Genomic DNA, 20,915 nt, shown 5'->3' with positions numbered 1-20,915 from the left:
GGTGTGCGCCATCACACTCGACCTTTCTTTCTTTCTTTCTTTTTTTTTTTTTCCAAGACAGGGTTTCTCTGTGTAACCCTGGCTGTCCTGGACTCTGTGTAGACCAGGCTGGCCTGGAATTTACAGAGATCCGCCTGCCTCTTCCTCTGCCTCTGGACTGCTGGGATTAAAGTCATATGCCACCACCACCTGGCTTCTTTTCACCCTTTTAAATTAGAGAATTTTACTTTCTTTTTCTAGCACCAAGATCCAAGATGCCACAGAAAGTTGGGTGTCCTCCCCTGACCTCTGCACCTCTAGATTGAAGGACTACACAGCATCATGGCTGAGAGATGAAGACAAATGGGGAACAGAGTTGAGAGCTGGGCAGTCAGCCTGGCATGGCCAAGGGATGTGGCCTGGTGCAGATCAGGAAGTGTTGAGTGGCAAAGGGAGGACCCACAGAAGGGGAGTACTTGGTGGAAAAGGGAGGACCTGAAAACAGGGAGAACTTAGGGGAGAAGGGAGGATCCACAGATGGGGAGCACTCAGTAAAGAAGGGAGGACCTGAAGATGGGGAGTACTGCAGTGGCAAAGGGAGGACCCACAGATGAGGAGCACTCAGCAGAGAAGGGAGGACCCACAGATAGGGAGCACTCAGCAGAGAAGGGAGGACCCACAGATGGGGAGCACTCAGGCACATTGCTCACCGGCTTGATGTCACGGTGCAGGAAGCCCACAGAATGAATGGCTTCAATGGACTCCAGGATCTGCTTGCCCAGCCGCAGTGTGGTGCTCAGTGTGAAAGTGCCCCTCGGCTGGCTGCGGCGCAAGTCAGCCAGGTTCCGTCCCTGGGAGAGGTGAGATAGGACAGGATCGGGTGGGAAAGGGAAGGGGAGGCTCATCTCAGCCACATCACCCCTTACCCTATATTGCAGGATCCCATCAGGAACCGGCGCCTCCCTTTCTCACGCCCCGCCCACGTCACACTCCAGCTCTTGGGGTCCCAGGGACGCACCTGGAGCTGCATCACCACGTAGTTGAACTTCTCGTTCCTGCCACAGCCAATGAACCTGCACACGTGGTCCTTCCCTGAAGGGCACAAAACAGGGGCCTCCCAGTCCCACTCCTTCCTCCTTGGTGCAAGTGCTCCCCCCCACACCCCACCCCCGTCCCATGGAGTGTACACATGCCACGCCCACCGAGCTCTTATGTAGGTTCTGAGAATCAGAACCTCAGAACTCCAGTCTTTAGGTTTGCAAGACAAGTGTTTAACCTTGGAGCCATTAGCCAGCCCTCTGGTGCACTTGAGCCATGTTCCCCAGCCCTGGCTCCAGGAATGCCTGTTATAGCCTCCCAATGCCCAGCCTTAGCCCCACCTCCTTCCTAACACTCAGCTCCACCATTTTCTGAATGCCATGATCCACCTCACTCTGTCATCACTAACTTTGTGTCTCCCTAGTCACTCTCCATCGCTCTCCTAGATTCTGGTCCCATCTCTCTTAGGTCCTGGTTCCTTCCCACGCCCTGGCCCCAGGGAGGTACCTTGGAGTTTTTTGAGCACAGCCACCTCCATCTTGAGGACCTGCTTAGGCTGTTGGGCTGACTCCACCTTGAGGGCCACATTCTCCCTGGTCAGCAGGTCCATGGCCTCGTAGATCTCACCAAAGCCCCCGCCCCCGATCTTTTTCAGCTGTGGACAAGAGGAAGAACTGTGCTCAGGGTTCAAGACCGGAAACGTCCTCAACCCACCTCCACTGACCATATCCTCCCGCAATGGGCGGGTGACCCACGCGCCTGACCCTGTCAGTGCCCACTTCTCCTCTCCACTGAGATAGCTCGTCCCATGAGCATAGGTCCCCTCCAACACACACACAGCTCCAGACAGATATCTGACCAGCAGCAGATAAAAGACACCTGGCTTCAGTGGAACATGGCGACAGCCCTGACGACACAGGGGGCTGGAGATCGTGGGTCATCCTTAATCCTTTCTTCTCTAAGAACAGAGCAAGGCCAGGCGTGTAGCTTGGTCAGTGCAGTGCAGCATGTCTGAAGCCTCAGGCTCAATCCCTAGCACCCCACCCACCATTCCCAGCACCGGGGAAGGAGGTAGAGACCAGAAGCTCAGAAGTTCAATACCAGCCTGGACTGCATAGCAAGCGCTAACCGGGGATATTTGAGACCCTGTCTCCCAAGAAAGGAAGGGAAGGAAAAAAGTGAGGGACATGTGAGTAAGAGTGTAGCAGGTTGGGCTAGAGAGATGGCTCAGAGGTTAAGAGCACTGCCTGCTTCTCCAAAGGTCCTGAGTTCAATTTCCAGCAACCACATGATGGCTCACAACCATCTACAATGAGATCTGGTGCCCTCTTCTGGCCTGCAGGTGTTACATGCAGGCAGAACACTATATACTAAATAAATAAATCTTAAACAACAAAAAAAGAACGTAGCATGTAAAGGCGCTTGCTGTCAAGGCAGACGTCCTGAGTTCAATCCCGAAGACCACCATGGTTGGAGAGAGTTGTCTTCCTAAGTTGTCCTCTGACATCCACACACACGTCATGACACAAAGCCACACCACACCTCAGTAAGTGTTAAACTAGTAACAATGAAGGACAGAGGGAAGCCAGGGCTCTGAGGAAAGATGGAGGTATTTTTGGGGACCAGGGAAGGAAACAAGGAAGGAGGAGGAGGAAAGAGCAGCGAGGAGCCAGGGCACCTTCCTGCTCTGGTTGGAAGCTAGTCAGATGGCAGAAACCTTACAACCAGGTGGGAGTGGACCCAACTCCGGGGACTGCGGCCTATCTTCCTGGGGGAGACAATCACCTCACCCATATCCTTTTACAGCTTGCTGTGTGTGAGCACAGATGACAGGCTGGGCAAGGGAGGAGCTCACAGACAGCACCAGTTTCCCAGGCTCCACAGCACAGGTGTGGAAGATCACCTGACTCCCCGTGGTGTGAGGGAAAGTCACAAGGCCTGAAGTGCCTTGGCCACAGCTGGTAAATGCCAGGCTCCACTTCCTCTAAGCTGAATCAACTGGGGACAGAACCTACTGATATGGAACCCACGGGGTTACAGGACATGGACCGCTTGTCACTGAAACTGTGAGTGCTGACATTCAAGCCATCAGTAAGGTGGGACCATTCCTAACACCTATGCCCCAACACCCTAGGGCCCCAACTTCCCTATTGGTCTTTTCCCCAAACTGAGCCTATCTCTCCCCATTTACCACCTCCCCCTAGAGCTGGGGCTTTAGCTGCCCATGTCCTCCTAGCTCCCTTAGCTGCCCATGTCCTCCTAGCTCCCGTAGCTGCCCATGTCCTCCTAGCTCCCTTAGCTGCCCATGTCCTCCTAGCTCCCTTTCCTTCCGCCCTGGGATGGAAGGCTTACTTTTACATGGGCCACAATGACTAGGCCCCTCACAGTCTGTGGGATCCATGAAAAAAAATTTTTTTTAGGTTTCTCAAGACAGGGTTTCTCTGTATAACCACCCTGGCTGTTCCAGACTCTCTTTATAGACCAGGCTAGCCTTATACCACAGAGATCCACCTGCCTCTGCCTCCCTGAGTGCTGGGATTAAGACCACCATCATACCCAGCTCCATGAAATTTTTTTAGGTTTTGTTTGTTTGTTGGTTTTGGTTTTGGTTTTGGTTTTTTGGTTTTTCGAGACAGGGTCTTTCTGTGTAGCCTTGGCTGTCCTGGACTCACTTTGTAAGACCAGGCTGGTCTTGAACTCACAGCGATCTGCCTGCCTCTGCTTCCCAAGTACTGGGATTAAAGGTGTGCACCACCACGCCCAGCCCATGAAAATGTTTTAACATCTTCAAATCAAAAGACAAACTAGCCAGGCAGTGGTGGCACACTTGGGGGTGGGGGATGGGGGGGGAGGAGGCAGAGGCAGGCAGATCGCTGTGAGTTCGACACCAGCCTGGTCTACAAAGTGAGTCCAGGACAGCCAGGGCTATACAGAGAAACCCTGTCTCGAAAAAAACAAGAGACAAACTGATGAACTTTTAGGTCAAAGAGGAAAACTCAGTATAATATGAATAGATTACTCCCCATTGCAATGCACTTATAAAACACAACCTTTAATATTCTATTACAGAGGGAGGTGCCATGGGGCAAAAGTGCCCAGGCCCATGAATGTCACAAAGCAGCTCTGCTGAAAGTCCCTTCAAAGCCTTCCCAGGCCCTGTTCCTCTTCTTTGTGCGTTTTAGTGACCCCAGCCCTTGCCAAAAACACCCCTAAACCAGGGAGGAAAATCATAATAGAGACACAGTCTATTTGGGATGAACATCCTGTTTTTTTGGCCCCACTTTGGACAACCTAGAATAAGCTATGTTTTTTATTTTGTTTGGTTTTTTTGTTTTGTTTTGGTTTTGGTTGGTTGGTTTGTTGGTTTGGTTTTTGAGACAGGGTTTCTCTGTGTGGTCCTGGCTGTCCTGTTGGAGCTCGCTTTGTAGATCAGGCTGGCCTCGAACTAGAGATCTGCCGGCCTCTGTCTCCCTGAGTGCTGAGATTAAAGGCATGTGCCACTACCGACGGGCTATAATCTAAGAAAGCTTCTTAAACTTTTTGAGCCTCTGCTTTTTCTCCTCAATAAGAGAGAGCCAGTTTGGAATGAGTCCCTAAGGTCCCAATACTCGGATGGGCTGGTTTTTGCTGACCGAGTTGATGCCACTGACAGACCTGCTCCTGTCCTCTGATCATGAAAATCTGGCAAGTTAGCTAGTCACACCTGTGAACCAGGCACGTGCTAGTAATTGCTGTATCGACTCCATCAGCTCCTAAGACAACACACAGAAGGCACTTTCACATCCTCAAGACAAGAAAGGCATACAACGAACACTGAGATGTTGTTACTGTCATTTGCTATGCTGGTTGCAAGGACCACCCCTCAAGAACAATGTACTATTTTTAACTTTTAAAAAATTTTACAGCAAAGCATTTTGTTTACAAGTTACTATTTTTAAATGTTGCTCCCAGTTCTCTGACCCCGCTTCTCCTGGCTGCAGCACATCGCTGGTCCCTCATTTTTGCTTCCTACACTCCCATACCATTCCCACCCCTCCCTGAAAATGGCTGCATCTGGCACCTAGTCTCTCCAGGCCTTCAGGGGAACGAAGAGGAGGCAGCCGTAAGGAGAGTCCAAGTGGGACTCCCCCGGCGATCTCTCTCCTTCACAAAGCACAAGGTCTTAAGTCTAAACTCAGTGTGTGTGAACAGTCTTTTTCTTGCCTTTCGGAACAAATGTTATCCAGCCTCCCATCTGCCAGACGCGAAGCTCGTGTGCCAGCAGGGACCTGGGGGTCTTGAGGGAGCGCTTCTCACTTTGTCAAACATTGCTTCCTGTATTTCTGTCCAGTTACTCTCGCTCTCAGGAAGCCCCCTTCGGAGGGCCCTAAGAATCTCCTCTTTAACACCCCACTCCCAATTCCCGAAAACGCTACCACTTTGCCTCTCTCCGGGACCTCTAGGAGACCTGCGCAGCCGGGTGACTGTTGCCATGGAGATCCGCCTGCACCCAGGCCCCACCTTCCTCTCCAACCCAGCATCCTTAGTAAACTGAGCCTCACCACACATGAACACCACGACTACACAGTGAAAATATGACCTCTGTGGTTCTTTCTTCCCTTCTGGATCCCTGTTTTCATGCAGACCCACAAACTTTTCCCACACTGTACCATCCAATGTCACCCCACCCTATAATTAAAAAGGACAGTAGGGTGCTCTAAAGAGATGAGGCGGGGGATAGATTTGGACGGAGGCTGACTGACAGTAAGTCGGGTTCCCTAGACACAATCACTGCTCCAAACCTTATGTAGCCCCTTCCCACCCAGAATATCTTCCTCCCCCACCCCCAACGAAGACACTTGGACTACAATTCCCAACAGGCTAAAGAGCCTGAAGTCCTGGGTCAAAGAAACAAAGCACGCTGGGAGATGGAGTCTCGGCGTGTTGCACCTGCCGCAGGAACCCGGGAAGGGAGGCGGGTGGATAGAGAAGATGGAGTGCGGATGCGGTGGGAACAGCCTGCACTGCTTCTTTCCCCAGCCCCAAGCCTTTCCGTCCTCTGCGGAAGCGGAGGAACACATGCTCACTCAATGTCCTTCCCCAAGGTGCGGCAAGGAAAGAGCCCCCTCCCCCACCGCCCTCCTCCGCAGCCCGGGCTCTGCAGCTCGTGCCCAGATGTCCAACTAGGAGTTGTTCAGGCTGCACTGGACCAGCACGACCTAGCTCGGGAAGGAGTGAAAAGGAACCGGGTTGGAAAGAGGGTACTAGGAGAATGTGTGTGCAAACAAACAAACAAAACAAAAACAAAAACAAAAACAAAAACAAAAAACCAAACCTTTAAGCAGTATGCAAATAAGCTCGGGGACACCTCCCACTTAGGGTAAGGGCTCCAAGGGCACCAGTCTCAGGGAGTCACCAGATCTCTTTTTCTCCCTTCCCACACCCCTCCCTCTGCCCAGCTAGGCCACTCACTCACCACCTTCCAGCGATCTTTGACCACGTAGTTGGCCGGCAGGATGTCGGCCTGCTCCCCTCCCCCACTCATGTTGGTTTCGTCCTTAAGAGCAGCCGCTAGGCACTGCATCCGCCAGCCGGAGGGAGGGGTGTCCGCAGGGCCTGCCCTTGAGGGGCCATCTACCTGGGGGAGTGAGGAGGGGCAGTGAGCAGCCTGGCTGCCACCCTGGACCACCTGACAGCTGTGGAACGAACCCCGTCCTGCTGGCAGACAGACATCCTTCCCAAGCCCACTGGGCAGATGCTTCAGGAGTTACTGGGGGAAACACTCCTGGTGATGGAGGGTAGTGGGAGGGAGATATAAAAATCACAAACAAGAGGTGTGAAAAATCCGCAACAGGACACACACGATGAAAACAGGGGAGAGCTCTAACGTGTGAATAAGCCGTGGGGGACATTCCCAAACTAAGGAGGGAAAGATGTGCTAGCCAGGGGGCATCCTAGACTGAGACCCAACAATCACAAGCCGGAGTCACTCTACCTGTGGTCCCAGGCATCCACACTTTCCCTGTGTCACAGAATGCCTGTGGAGCCGTGCTTTGCAGGCCACTGGAGACGGCAGACCTGCCGAGCAAGGGCAAGCCATGGTATACCCACATCCGAATGGCTCGCCAGCCAACCAGAGAGATGTCACCATCAAAAAAATGACGACGATGACATGCGGGGCAAACCCTCGAGGGTGGCATGGATGCAGATGGACTGTTGAGAGGTACACACCACTCTCAGTGGGGGCTGACCCCGCTGGCAGCCCGTAAGACCGGGAAGCCAGGATATGTGCCAATGACAAACACAAGACCATGAACTCAAGCTGTGCATAGCAGAGGCATGGTGTGCCAGTGGCTACTCCACAAGGTAGACTGCACGCACCGGGGGAGAGCAGAGTAACAGGTCCTGTCTAAGAGAAGGCAGAGCGTGATGGAGACCCACAGGTCTGGGTAGGCAGGGCTGAGCAAGCCCCTGAGCACCCCTTTCTACGTCTATCAGGAGTCGGCCAGAGTAATGCAGCTTCTATTGTATATAGGTGGATTAAAGTTGAGCACTAGAGATAGTATCCCAAGGTACTAAACACAAACCATCCAAAGAATCTCTCTCTCTCTCTCTCTCTCTCTCTCTCTCTCTCTCTCTCTGTGTGTGTGTGTGTGTGTGTGTGTGCATCAGTATGTGCCTGTGTTTCTGTACTCCTCTGTGTGACTATATGTCTGTCTTTGTGTGCACGTGTGTAGGCAAAGGATCAGAAACGGGGACTTTTCTGGTATTTCTGCCAACCCAGCACACGATCTGGAACCTGCATCCTTTCTTTCTCATCTTTCCCCTACAGATGCTTTGTGTGCTGGCTGCCGCAGTCTAACCCTCACCTGGAGAGCCACACACAGGAGTGAAGGAAGTCATACAAGCTGGAGACTGGGCATAGGGGGAAGTTACATGAGCCCAACTCTCCTTGGGATAGCTCACTTCCCAGATCCTGTGTCTAGGCATCCTGATAAGGGCAGGGTGGGTTGTGAGGGCATTGAGACATCCTTCACCAAGTCACAGTGTATCACAGGAGATAGGAAAAGAAAGCATCTCCATGAGGAAAGACGTTGTTACTCTTTCTAGTGTTTTCTGACATTCCAACCCATACAATGTCTGGGCTGTGGGGTACCAGGAATTTGGAAGGCAGTGAGGACAATGCTAAGGTGAAAGGAGATGGAGTGGGGCTCGGGAATAGAAGTTGAGGACGAGACTGAGGCCGCTGGGCATGGTACCACACACCTGTGACCCCCCGCACTCTGGAAGTGGAGGCAGCAGGATGAGGGATTCAAGACTAGTCTTGGCTATGTCACAAGTTCAAGACCAACCTGGGCTACAAGATACCCTGGCTGAAAACAATTAAAAAAAAAATACTGGAGAAGCATTGGAACTTGTGTGGAGACCACCTTAGCTGGAACTGAGTGTAACTCAGTCCCTAGTGTGCAGGACACCATGTGTCTTAGTCTCAGTACAGAGGAAAAGGGGAGATAAAGCTAAATTCAGGCTGGGGAGGACGCTCGATGGCTGAGTACACATCACATCTAGTATACTTAAGACCCCAAGTTCACCTCCCAACACCACCCAATAATTTTTAATAAAAAGCGGGCTGAGGGCCAAGACAATTCTCTGGAAAAAGGCCCCTGCTATCCATACTGAAAACCAGACTTCAATTCCCAAGACTCATGTGGTGTAAAGAGAAAAGCATCTCCTGCAGTTGTCCTCTGACCTCCATGTATACACCAAGGCATGCATACGCCCTCCATGCACAAAATAAATAAATAAAATGTAATCAAAAGGGGGGTCGAGATATATAGCTCAGTGATAGAGCACTTGCTAACAAGAAGTATAAGGCCTGACATGGAGGAGGAGGAGGAGGAAGAGGAGGAGGAGGAGGAGGAAAAGTTGAATAACTGGGTGGGCCTCTCTGTCCTATACAGTGGGCTTTGCAGGTGGGTGAGAAAAAAAATGCACACTGCTCACACTTTGTACATGGGGAAATCTAAAAGAAATGGGTGAGGAGAGAAAAGAAGAGCCTAGCCATCACACTTGCCAGAGGATGCCTCTGTTGGACCCCACTTAGCCCACCCAGATTGGGCTGATAAGCCTGGCTGACCAGTTACGCTCTCAGGTCCCTTTGTGTGTGAGTGTAGGCATGGCTGTGTGCATGCGGGAGAATGTAGGCTAAGTGGAGAGAGAGAGAGAGAGCGAGCGCTGCTAAGTGCCTGGGCGCAGAAGTGTTGCTGTGTGGCTGTGTAAGGTGTGAGGCAGGCATGTGTGGGAATCTCAGAGGCCAGGTAAGGGGAGGTGAAGCAGTGAGGAGCGATGGGAACAGGAGAAAAGAGGTCTGGAGAGAGTGCAGGGAACTGGGCACGTTCAAGTGACTTGATGAGGGGAGGAGGGGGTAGATAAGACAAGAGATAGGAGGAGATCATGGTGGCAGGGACGACCGAGTGACAGGACCAGGAGGGGCTTCTGGGCACAGCTGGGAAGTAAAAAGGAGGCTGGTGGGAAGAAAGGAGGGACTGAGGATGGGAGCCGGTCTGGAGACAGCCGAATGACCTGTCAGAGGTGACAGGGGGGAAATCACAGGGACGAGGGAGGAGGCAAGAAGGACGGGCTGCCGAGGGTGGGTCTGTGCGGGGGCAGGGAGCAGCTCCAGGCCTCAGGCTGCGGCCCAGGCTGTGTAGGCCAGTGTCCCGGCTCCTAGCGGCGGCGGCGACAACCGCTGCGGAACGGTAGTCGCCGGGAGCCCTGGGTGATGAGCCAGGCGGGAGGCCCGATGTACCCCAAAAGGGACCCCAGGCCCGCCCGGCCCCGCCCCGCCTCACCTGCTCGGTGTCCGCTGCGGCTGCGGCTGCGGCTGCGGCGGCGGCGGCGGTGAAGGCAGCGGCGCGGGGCGGCGCATCCCCCGGGGCCGGGGCGGGGCGGGGGCGGCTCAGTGCGGCGCTGGGCTGCCCGCTCCCTCCTGCAGCGGCGGCGGCCTCCCGACCCCGACCATCCCGGCCCGGCCCGGCCCGGCCCCGATCCTCCTCGGGCGACGGCGGCGGCAGCGGCGGCGGCAGCAGCAGCGGAGTGGGGAGCTGCCCACAATGCACTGCGCCGGCAGCATCAGCACCAGCCCTGACATCACCGTCCCACCGCCCCACAGCACCCGCCTTTACATCACTGCCGTTTTTTCTGACATCACGTTCTACTCTGCCCCCCTAGACCCTGCCCGAGAACTCTTATATGGTCCGGTTACGGCTACCAGGTCCGCTGATCTATTCTGTGCCGTTCACTTGACCACAGGCTCCTTACCTGTTCCCAGAAACCTCAGTTGTCTCCATCACCTTTTATTTCTGCTCACTTCCCAGACTTTACTCCTCTCCTAACCTCTTTAGCCTCACCTGACCCCCGATTTCATCCTCCACGTAACCATGGTACTTCCTCTCAACCACCTCTCCTCTGCCTGTACCTATCCTTTCCGTATCCTTCTATCCTCGTCTCTTCTAACAGCATCCTACGTCTGGAATGCTACCCCTCACCTGTATGACCCTCTCCTTCTCAAGTACTTGCCTTCCCTCCTGGTTTAACCTCTGTTTTTTGTTTTGTTTTTTTTTGTTTTGTTTTTGTTTTGTTTTGTTTTGTTTTTTGTTTTGTTTTGGCCCTTTCTCCCAACTCTTTACAAACTCTGTCATTGTTTCTTATTGCTTACCAAATAAGATACACACTCTTTATTGTGGCATTAAAGACTCTTTCCAACGTGTGCCCATAAGGCTATTACTCTCCTGACAGATGGGATTACTCAATATTCTCTGAATATACTCTGCACCCTGCCTCTCTCAGTTCCTTCCCTCGTTGCTTATACCCTCAACAAACGCAGGGGAGCATCTTCAACAACAGCGCTAACAGCAGTAGCTACACCTGCCAGACACATTAGCTTATTTAAACTCCATAAGTTCCCTGTGAGATAAGAGCACTTGTTGCACAAGCATAAAGACCCGGGTTTGGCTCCTAGCGCCCATGTAAAAGGTCTGTTGGCCAAGCTAGCTCCCGGGTCAGTGAGAGAAGAGGCGTGAGCTGGGTGTAGTGGTCCATACCTTTAACCCCAGCACTCGGGAGGCAGAGACAGGAGAATCTCTGAGTTCGAGCCAGCCTGGTGTACAAAACGAGCCCAGGACAGGTAGGGCTACACAGAGAGACTCTGTCTCAAAAAACAAAAACAACAACAACAAAAAAAAAAAGAAAGAAAGAAAGAAAGAAAAGAAAGAAAGAAGAGGCACTATCACAAAGCAATAAAGAGGGGAATCCTCTGGCACACATGAGCACACACACACACACTCACACAGCTGGTAAGGTGACTTGGTGGGTGAAGGTGTTTGCCCCCCAGAGGCCTGACAACCTAATTCTGTTCTTAGAACTCATGGTGGAAGAGAAGAACTAACTCCCAAAATACTGTCTTCTGACCCTCACGTATGCACTACAGCATGTACATAACCTGGCACACACATGTGCGCGCCGCACACACACACACACACACACACACACATCATGCACACTCATACTAATAATATAACAATAATGGTTAATTTAAAAAGAAAAATGAAATCAACTGTGTTTTCAGGAAAGGGGATGCCATGGAAATCATTATGCTAAGTGAACAAACAGACTTAGAAAGACAAATGCTTCATGTTTCCTGTCAAATGCAGGACCTCCTCTGGCAGTGTATAAAGGACCCTGGAGCTGAACATGATGGCTTGAGGTCAATCCCAGGAACCCACATAGTGGAAAAAGAGAAGCAAGCCCCAAAAGTTGTCTTCTGCCCTCCACACATGTTCTATGGCATGCAAGCACGCGCGTACACACACACACACACACACACACACACACTGTTATATATGAAAATATTTCAAAAAACTGTGTGTGTCATGAAACTAGAAAACAGCCCATGAAAGAAGTGGGAAGGTTCCTAAGGGAGGTGGGAAACAAGGCAGTGGAATGGTCCATGTGATACGAAAGCATAGGGCTGGAGGGAAGAAAGGGACCCAGCTAGCTGGGGGCGGGGGGCGTGCGTGAGAAGAGGGCAGTGGAGCAGGAATATTGAACAAGAACAAAATACAGCCACACACATGTACAAAAACAGCTTCATGAAATCTCTTACTTTGTATGCTAACTTTTAATAAGAAAAAAAGGGTGAGGCGATGACACAGTGGTAAAACACCTGCTACCCAAGCACCGGAACCAGGGCTTCATCACCTTCAACACTTGTGTGAAAAACAAAACAAACAAACAAAACCTGGGTCTGAAGTGGGGTGGTGGCAAGAGATTCCCCTGGGGTTGACTGGCCAGCCAGTCTAACCAATTCGGGGACTCCAGGTTCGATAAGAGACTCTTTCTTTCTTTCTTTCTTTTCTTTTTAATTGGGAGGGGTTTTCCGACAAAGTCAGAAAAAACCTGCTAGACAAATTCAAAAAGAGCTGTAACACTTTAGACTCTTTCAAGAAATAAGATGAAGAGCAATAGAGGAACATTCCTGACATCAGCCTATGGCCTCTACAAGAGCATACATGAAGCTGGGGTGGGGGGCAGGAGGGCATGCACACACACACACAGAGACAGAGACAGAAATACAGACGAAGAAAGACAGAGAGACAAAGACAGAGATAGAGAGAATGAGAATGAAATTAAAAAAAAAAAAAAAAGTCTAGGCCAATGTGCCTTGGCTGCACACACCTTTAATCCCAGCACTCGGGAGGCAGAGGCAGAGGCAGGTGGATCTCTGTGAGTTTGAGGCCAGCCTGGTCTACAGAGTGAGTTCCAGGCTAACCAAAGCTACACAGAGGAAACTCTATCCCCTCCCCACCTCATTCCTCTCGCCAAAAAAAGTCTTCTCTGTCTCTCGGAGGTGGGATGTAGCTCAGGTGTCGGAGTGCCTGCTCTGGATGCTCAAGGCTCTGGGTGAAATCCCGCTCCTCTCCTTCTCAGACTGATTACACATTTCTACTTAATGTGTTAAATTATAACAACTGCTTTAACATGCTTACCTATTAACTTCATTGAGTAATTTCTGGGTAATTTAATTTTAATTTATCTTCTGACCGTGGGTCATTCGTGTTTCTGTTTATTTCCATTCTTAGCATTTTTAAAAAAGATTTATTTATTATTTGTACAGTATTCTGCCCAAGTGTGTGCCTGTGTGCCTGTGTGCCAGAGCAGGCCACCAGATCTCATTATAGGTAGTTGTGGTTTCTGGGAATTGAACTCAGGACCTTTGGAAGAGCAGACAGTGCTCTTAACCACTGAGCCATCTCTCTACTCCCATACTTATTTTAAACATTAAAATAAAAGTTTTAAATACAAAACAAAAACCAGGGTCTTGGGGCTGGAGAGGTGGGCTCGCTCTTGTTTTTGTTATTGCTGTTGAAGGTTTTGGTTTGGTTTGGTTTGGTTTGGTTTTGGTTTTTTCGAGACAGGGTCTCTGTGTAATAGCCCTGGCTGTCCTGGATTCACTCTGTAGACCAGGCTGACCTTGAACTCACAGAGATCCACCTGCCTCTGCCTTCCAATTGCTGGGATTAAAGGCGTGTGCCACCACACCCAGCTGGTTTTGCTTTCTTGTTTGCTCTTTTGTTGCTGTTATAATTTGCTTTTATTTGAGACATTCTTTTATCCACACGTCTCTCATTGGGTGCTTGGGTTGCTTCTGTAGCTTATACACTGTGCACAACACTGAAAAGTATGAGATGTGCACAGCTTGCTTAGAGATTCTGATTTAAATGCCCTTTTAAATAAGTTTTAAAATTTATTTTATGTGTAAAGGTGTTTTGTCTGAATGTAAATCTGGGCAAACTCCTGGTACCTGAGGGAAACAGGATCCAATCCCATGGAATTGGAGTCACAGGCAGTTGTGAGCCTCCATGTGGGTTCTGGGAATCGAATCCTGGCCCTCTGGAAGAGCAGCCAGTGTGCTTAACTGTTGAGCCGTCTCTCCAGCCTTTTGGTTTAAATTCCTCAGTACACACATCTACGGCTTGACTCCCTGGACCATCTGGAGTCCCTTTTCAGTCCTCTGAGAAATGTCATACTTTCTTCATAAATCTGAATCCTAAATGCTCAAAAAATCTGACCCTCATGACCCAGCCGGCACTTATCTGGTTGGTTTTTAGGTTGTTGTTGTTGTTTGGTTATTGTCATTGTTTGAGACAGGGTCTCCTGTAGCCCAGGCTGGCTTCAAGTTTTCTAGATAGCTGAGGCTGGCGTTTAACTCCTGATCCTCCTGCCCCCATATCTCAAGTGCTGTAGGCATGTGTCCCCACACCTGGCTAATATTTTTCTTTTAATAAAATCCATTTTTGTTTTAAATTTATTTTAAATTTTTACTTATTTATTATGTGTACGGATGTTTTGTCTGCCTGTATGTCAGTGTACCGTGTGCCTGCCTGGTGCTGGGAGAGACCAAAAGAAGGTCTTGGACTCCCTGGAAGTGCAACTGCTATGTGGCTGCTGGGAACCAAACGCATGTCCCATGCGAGAATAGCCAGGTCTCTCAAATGCTAAGCCATCTCTCTCTCTCCCAAACCTAGTGACATTTTATTGGGCATCAAGCACTGTGCACCAGCTCCACGGACTTCCCACTCTGTCTTCTCAGCTCCAGGACACAGCCAGGCTCAGTCTGCGCTGTTCCACTGTTGCCTCAAACCATACAGGCGACAAGCTGGGGCCAATGTCAGGTCCACTGTGCGTGCTTGCTTTCCCCCACATCCGGCCCTACACTGCCAGACACAGGTTGCTCAAACATAGTGCAGTTGTTTTGTTTTCTGTTTTTGTTTTTGTTTTTCTACCTAGCTACTTCTTGTATAGGGACACATCTGGTCTGGGTGTCAAATAGCAAAAAAAAGTGAAGATAAACTGGCAGGAGCCTCCCAGGTGCCTTATTTCTGTCTTCTCTGAAGTATGAATGCTTTGACACATCACTGTACGGTGTTAGGCCCGCTCTTCCCATTCTCAGCTTCGGCTCCCTCTTTCCAAAGCCAAATAGAGCCCAACGGTTTCACAGTCCTCACTGCTCCTTTTAATAATTCCTTCAATGCCCACAGAGTATTGTACACAAAATAAGCACATTATAAGTGTGTCACAAATTATACATGAAAGGAGACTTAAAAGACATAATACGGGGCCCAGTAAGGTGGCCCAGCAGGTCAAGTCTTAGCAACCTGACCTGGAACCTCAGGACTCACATAGTTGAAAAAGAACGCAAAGCTCCCCAAATTGTCCCCTAATCTACACACACACACACACACACACACACCGGAGACAGAGAGACTGGAGAGATGGCTCAGCAGTGACAAGCATCGCTGCCCCTCAGAGGATGCAGGCTCAGTCCCCAGCACTTGCTTCAGACTGTTTACAGCTGCCTGAATTCCAGGTCCACAGGACCCACTACCGGTTTCCGGTCTCCTCGGGCACTGCATGTATGTGGTACACATAAGTACACGCAGGCAAAACTCATAAAATAAAAGGGAATCTTATAAACAAGACAGGGTCTCACTCTGTAGCAATGGCTGACCTGAAACTCAGAGATCTGGCCCACCTGTGTCTCCTGAGTGCCAGGATTAAAGGGTGTGACTCTCATGGCTAGAAAGAACAGAAGGAAGTGGGGGGGGGGTGATAGTGCTACAGAGGGCTCTGCAGCTAAAGAGCACTGGCTGTCCTTGCAGAAGACCCAGGTGTGTTCCCAGCACCTACCGGGTACCTCACAACCATCTTTAACTCCAGTTCCAGAGGATCCAGCATTCTCTTCTGGCCTTGGGCTCCAGGCACCCACATGATGCACAGACTTACATGCAGACCAAACACCCACACACATCAAATTTTTAAAATAAGTAAAAAAAAATTTTTTTTTCAGGGCCTGGAGAGATGGCTCAGGGGTTAAGAGCACTGGCTGCTCTTCCAAAGGTCCTGAGTTCAATGCCCAGCAACCACATGGTGTTTCATAACCATCTAGAATGAGATCTGGTGTCCTCTTCTGGCCCGTTGGCTCATATGCAGGTAGAACGCAATAGATAAATGAATAATTAAAAAAAACACACACACAGTATGAACAAAGTTTAAAGCATGGTGTGTGAGGTGAGAGGTTGTGAGAAAGCTTCTAGTTATGTTGAGTTTGGGTCCTTATTATGAACATAAAGGCAGTGCTTATTTTTGTAGAGATTAGAAGGTGTGAGGGGTTGCCAGTTGGATGAGGCATATACAAACTTCTGGAGAACTGGCACTGTTTCCCAGCCCACCTTTCTACTCCCTTCCCTTCCCTTCCCTTCCCTTCCCTTCCCTTCCCTTCCCTTCCCCTCCCCTCCCCTCCCCTCCCCTCCCCTCCCCTCCCCTCCCCTCCCCTCCTTTTCTGCTTATTGTGGATATAGCTTGGAGCCTGCGCTACTACACTTCAAACCGGAAGACCTGTGCTTGTCGCGAGCAGTGGCGATGGGAGCATTTGTACTTTACTTATTATTTATTTGAAGTAATTTTTGTAGGTGAGTTATTTTATAGTTAAAACAAAAGTTCACACAGGGTCTGGGACTGGGGTTCTGGTGAAGTTGGTAGAGAGCCTAGGATGTATGAAACGCTGACTCTTCTGAGCAGCTGTGGGCACGTTCTGAAGGGTTTTGTCTGGCAGGCACAAGCACGTTAGACCAGACGCAGATGCCAGGCTATAAGGGAATTAGATAGGCCAAGGTAATTTGGCTGCCAATCTGCAACATTCCAACTCTCGGAAGTCCTAATCACCCTAGGAGAACCCTTAACACAAGTACAGCTTTTTCTACAGACCTCACACACCTTAACAAAGTTTTCCTTCGCACCTGAATACATTGCACCCTGGTTACTCCTCCCCTTAGGCTCTTATCTCCTTCCCAGCTCTCCCCCTTCCCTACCAGTTGGTAGGTTTTGTGACCCATTTAGTTTAACCAGGGCCATCTGTGTGACCAGTGGATTAGAACTAATGAGAGGAGCTCGGTGGGGTCACCAGGGGGTACCAACTGAAAGCACTGACTCCCCTTTTCTTTAACCTAGTAGCAGGAAATGGTTCAGCGGAGGGGGCGGGGCGGGCGGGAGCGGGGGGGGGGGGGCCCTCCTTCCTTCCCTCCCTCCCTCCTTCCCTCCCTCCCTCCCTCCAGGTATGGTCATTGATAGTTTCTCTCTTCTGCAGACCCAGGGCACTCATCTGCAGGTCAGAGCTGGTGGCCGCAATGGCTGTGTCTTACCTAGACAGTGGCGTTCCACAGCTCTACTCCAACTTGTGGGCCACTGGGTTGTTTTTGTTTTCTCTTCTGGTTTTATCCCAACTGAGATGGAGGTCAATGACAGTGTTCCCGTGTCCTAAGTGTGCTCTGCACAGCCACACAGACCATGGTAAGAAGAGCCAGAGCAGGAGATGTGAAGGGGAGGGCTAGGACCAGGGTGCTGGCTGTGGAACGTGTGACAGGGCTGCCCAACTTCGTATCTCTGTGCCCATAAACGAGAGCATCCCTTGGCCCTCGTCAGAAGTGCCTCTTTTTTGCAGTAGACCCAGATTAATAGAGGCCCACAACTGGGCACAGAGACTGCAGAGTGTTTGACTATAAAGGCACCATCATTTCCACGTGCCGTCCCCTCTCCCTGCGCGGTTCAGGGATCATCCAGGAAGAGTGGGTGGAAAGACTGTAAGCGACTGCAGTGAAACAGTATCCCCGGACATGGCACATGAATTCATAGCAGCTGTGACATCTACACAGGACTAAGGTGGTCCAAATGCCAGTTTGTGTGGAGAAGGGGCCCATGGCAATTGCAGTAGCTGAAGAGCTGCCAAGAGTTAGTGGCTGCTCGGGCAGACAGAGAGAGCCAATTTTCTTCAGAGATGCATGCCCTGAGAGGCTGCCTGTTCTTCAGCAAATGGTTCCACACCGGTGCATGCGTAGGAAGCACTAATGGACTCGGTGGGTATTAAATAAGAGGGGTGCGGGGCTGGAGAGATGGCTCAGTAGTTAAGAACGCTGGTGCCTCTACCAGAGAATCTGGGTCTGGTTCTCAGCACCAGAATGGGGGCTCTCTTTTGGTACTCTTTTGGTCTCTTGGGGCTCCAGGTATGCACATGGTGCACAGACATACATGCAGGCAAAACACTTATACACATAAAATAATAATAAAACAGCACATGAATTGGTGTAGGGGGGAGGAGAGGGATTGGAGGGGGGAGAGTGAGGTAGGTTTGATTAAAACATACATACATGTATGTATGATTAAAATATTTTAAATAAATTAACAAAATGTTAAATTCTGGAAAGATTTGTGAGAACCAATCAGAGTTGCCCCCGGATCCGACACAAAGCTGGAGAGCCCTGGGGAGATAAGAGTCCTGAACAGCTTGAGCAGCCGGGAGCTGGGGAGGAGTCAGAGCTGAGGGGCGGGTCTGCTCAGGAAGAGCCAATACGGGAGGAGTGAGCTTGCAAAAGTTCTCCTTTTCCGCCTGGAGTCGCGTTCCCAGCTCACGTGGTGGCGGCAGCGCCTCCTAGCATTGGCGGGCGCGCGAGGCCATGGCGGCGGCCGGGGAGCCCCCTCCATGCTCCGTGTACTTCTGCGGGAGCATCCGCGGCGGACGCGAGGACCAAGCACTGTATGCGCGGATCGTATCGCGGCTGCGGCGCTTTGGGAAGGTGCTCACTGAGCACGTGGCTGATGCCGAATTGGACCCGCATGGTGAGGGGGCGCAGTCTGGAGCCTGCAGGCTGGAGGGTCTGTAGGCCAAGGGACTGACTAGGGACTTCCAGGCTAGGGGACCTGCAGACCAGGGGACCTGCAAGTTAGAGGGCTTACAGGCTAGGACCTGTTAAGTTAGGGGACCGGAAGGCTGAGGAAGAGCCTGGTTTATGCCTCTTCTGCAACTGCACGCCTATGCTCAGGTCAGGTGCCCCCATCCAGCATCCTGACAGGGAGCTGGCCGTGCCAGTCCCAGCGCATCGACAGCTAGCGAGAGTCTAGACCCAGCCTTCTGCTAGCAAGGCTTTGATGAACTGATCTGGACTCCTACCACTCTTCCAGTTTGTAAGTGGTACCTAGAACTCTTCCACTTAGGCTAAAAACAAACAAACAAACAAACCCTTTAAGTAGCGCTCCCTTGCCTCTAGCAAGAACAGATTCATCAGCTGTTGGCTGCAATGCAGTTCTGGGAGAATCTTTTAAAAGGCAAAGAATCACTAGGGAAAATGCTAAGGGGTCGGACAGGCTAGTCCTCCACCCTCAGTGTGAATCCCAGCACTCTGGAGGTTGAGACTGGATGAGTTCCAGGCCAACCTGAGCTACACGTAGTTAGACTGGCCCCTGGCTCAAAGAAAAATGAGAGAAAACAAAGACCAGAGTGGGAAACAACCTTTGAATCTGTTGCACACATATACACACTGTTCCTTTTCCTTCTTTTCTCGAACAGGGTCTCTCATGTAACCCACAGTGACCTCAGACTTGCTGCGTTGCAGCCGGTGCCCTTGAACTCCCATCCTCCTGCCTCTGCATTACAGGCATGTGCCACCACAATCAGCTTGCTTGCCTTTATTTTGTTTTTGTTTTGAGACAGGATCTTTGCGTGTCCCTGGCTGTCGGGGGGAGCGTACTGTGTAGACCGGGCTGTCCTGGAACTCAGAGATTCCCCCAGCCTCTGCCTCTGAGGCTGGGATTATAGGTATGTGCCAATGTCCTTAGCTCACAACTTGCTTTGTAGACCAGGCTGGCCTCAAACTCCAGAGTGCTGGGCTTAAAGGCGTGTGCTACCACGCCCGGCCCAAATGAACTTTTCTGCCACCAGCATAGCCTTTCCATCCTGAACTTTATTCATATTGGAAGCTCTGGCCCCAGCTATGTCTCGAGCCGTTGGCCAAGTGCCCGAGCTCCTTTCCCCACTCGCTTGCATTCCTAGTGAGCCGATCCTTTTCACACCCTCATCCAGCCCCAACTATACATCGCCACCTTGCAGGGAATTGCATTTTTCTTGTGGCTATTCCATTCCTCACGCCCCTTTTGACAGACTCCTCTCCTGGACTGACCTTTGGGGGTGCTGGAACTTGGGTTTCCTCCTTCTGTCCCTCCATGAGCAGGGTAGATAAGAGCAGAAGAGCAGAGGCGTTACTGGGTACTGAATTGGGGTGGGAAACAACCTTGACCAGCTTTCCCTTGCCCACAGGGGAAGAGGCTGCTAGGGGCGACCAGCTCATCCATGAGCGGGACCTGGCCTGGCTGCGGCAGGCAGATGGTGAGTAGCCCTTCCTCCTACATGCAGGCTCCTCTGTGATGCTACTTCCTGAGATATCCCTGTCCTCAGTACCTAGAAGGGACACCCTCCCCACCACAGACACACTGTCTGTCACTCCAGCCTTACAAGCCCCGGGTAGGAAGTCTTATTTTTTATCTTTCTTTGCAGTGGTCGTAGCCGAAGTGACACAGCCATCTCTGGGTGTTGGCTATGAACTGGGCCGGGCAGTGGCTCTTGGTAAACAAATTCTATGCCTGTTCCGACCACAGTCTGGCCGAGGTGAGTATTCCAGTCTGGGGTGGCTTACCCCTTCATGGCTTTCTAGGAACCCCATGCCTGTTTCCTCTTTACCCAGTGGGCTGGGGTGGGAGCATGGAAGGAGTCCAGCTTCACTTCTTCCCTCTTCCCAGTGCTTTCCGCCATGATCCGGGGAGCAGCAGATGGCTTGAGGTTCCAGGTATGGGACTACATGGAGGAGGAGGAGCTGGAGAGCAGGCTTGACCAGTACTTTGAGGCGTATCTCCCTCAGGGGACAGCTACCTTCAGTAACTCAAGTGCCTGACTTAACTCTACTTTATTAAAAAAAATTTTTTTTAAGATTTATTTTATGTATGTTTTCGCTGCTTATAAGTGACCACAGGCAAAC

The 20,915-nt window shown here is 51.0% G+C and overlaps 2 protein-coding genes and 1 non-coding gene across 3 annotated transcripts in view; 1 reads left to right on the top strand and 2 right to left on the bottom strand.

Moving 5' to 3' along the window:
- Positions 1–9,911, bottom strand: part of Ttbk1 (tau tubulin kinase 1) — a 41,711-nt gene extending 31,800 nt beyond the window's left edge. Inside the window, exons 1-5 of the mRNA XM_051152880.1 lie at positions 9,849–9,911; positions 6,473–6,634; positions 1,525–1,672; positions 998–1,071; positions 690–830 (exon numbers count right to left, since the gene is read on the bottom strand). Coding sequence (XP_051008837.1) covers positions 690–830; positions 998–1,071; positions 1,525–1,672; positions 6,473–6,580 — 471 coding nt within the window. The 5' untranslated portion in view covers positions 6,581–6,634; positions 9,849–9,911. The remainder of the gene's footprint in view (positions 1–689; positions 831–997; positions 1,072–1,524; positions 1,673–6,472; positions 6,635–9,848) is intronic.
- A 2,513-nt stretch (positions 9,912–12,424) lies between these two features.
- Positions 12,425–12,487, bottom strand: LOC127196026 (U7 small nuclear RNA). The gene has a single exon (XR_007831429.1). It is a non-coding gene; the product is annotated as a U7 small nuclear RNA (small nuclear RNA).
- A 6,006-nt stretch (positions 12,488–18,493) lies between these two features.
- On the top strand, positions 18,494–20,846 carry Dnph1 (2'-deoxynucleoside 5'-phosphate N-hydrolase 1). Its single transcript, XM_051152878.1, has 4 exons — positions 18,494–18,726; positions 20,201–20,269; positions 20,438–20,548; positions 20,680–20,846. Exons 1-4 carry the CDS (start codon positions 18,564–18,566, stop codon positions 20,829–20,831), a joined length of 495 nt encoding a protein of 164 aa, XP_051008835.1. The 5' UTR covers positions 18,494–18,563; the 3' UTR covers positions 20,832–20,846.
- The last annotated feature ends 69 nt before the right edge of the window (positions 20,847–20,915 follow it).

The sequence above is a fragment of the Acomys russatus genome, chromosome 11 (genome assembly GCF_903995435.1).
Source record: "Acomys russatus chromosome 11, mAcoRus1.1, whole genome shotgun sequence".
In the NCBI taxonomy this organism is placed as follows: Eukaryota; Metazoa; Chordata; class Mammalia; order Rodentia; family Muridae; genus Acomys; species Acomys russatus.
The sequence above is the reverse complement of the archived record's forward strand: the minus strand, read 5'-3'. Positions and strand labels throughout refer to the sequence as shown.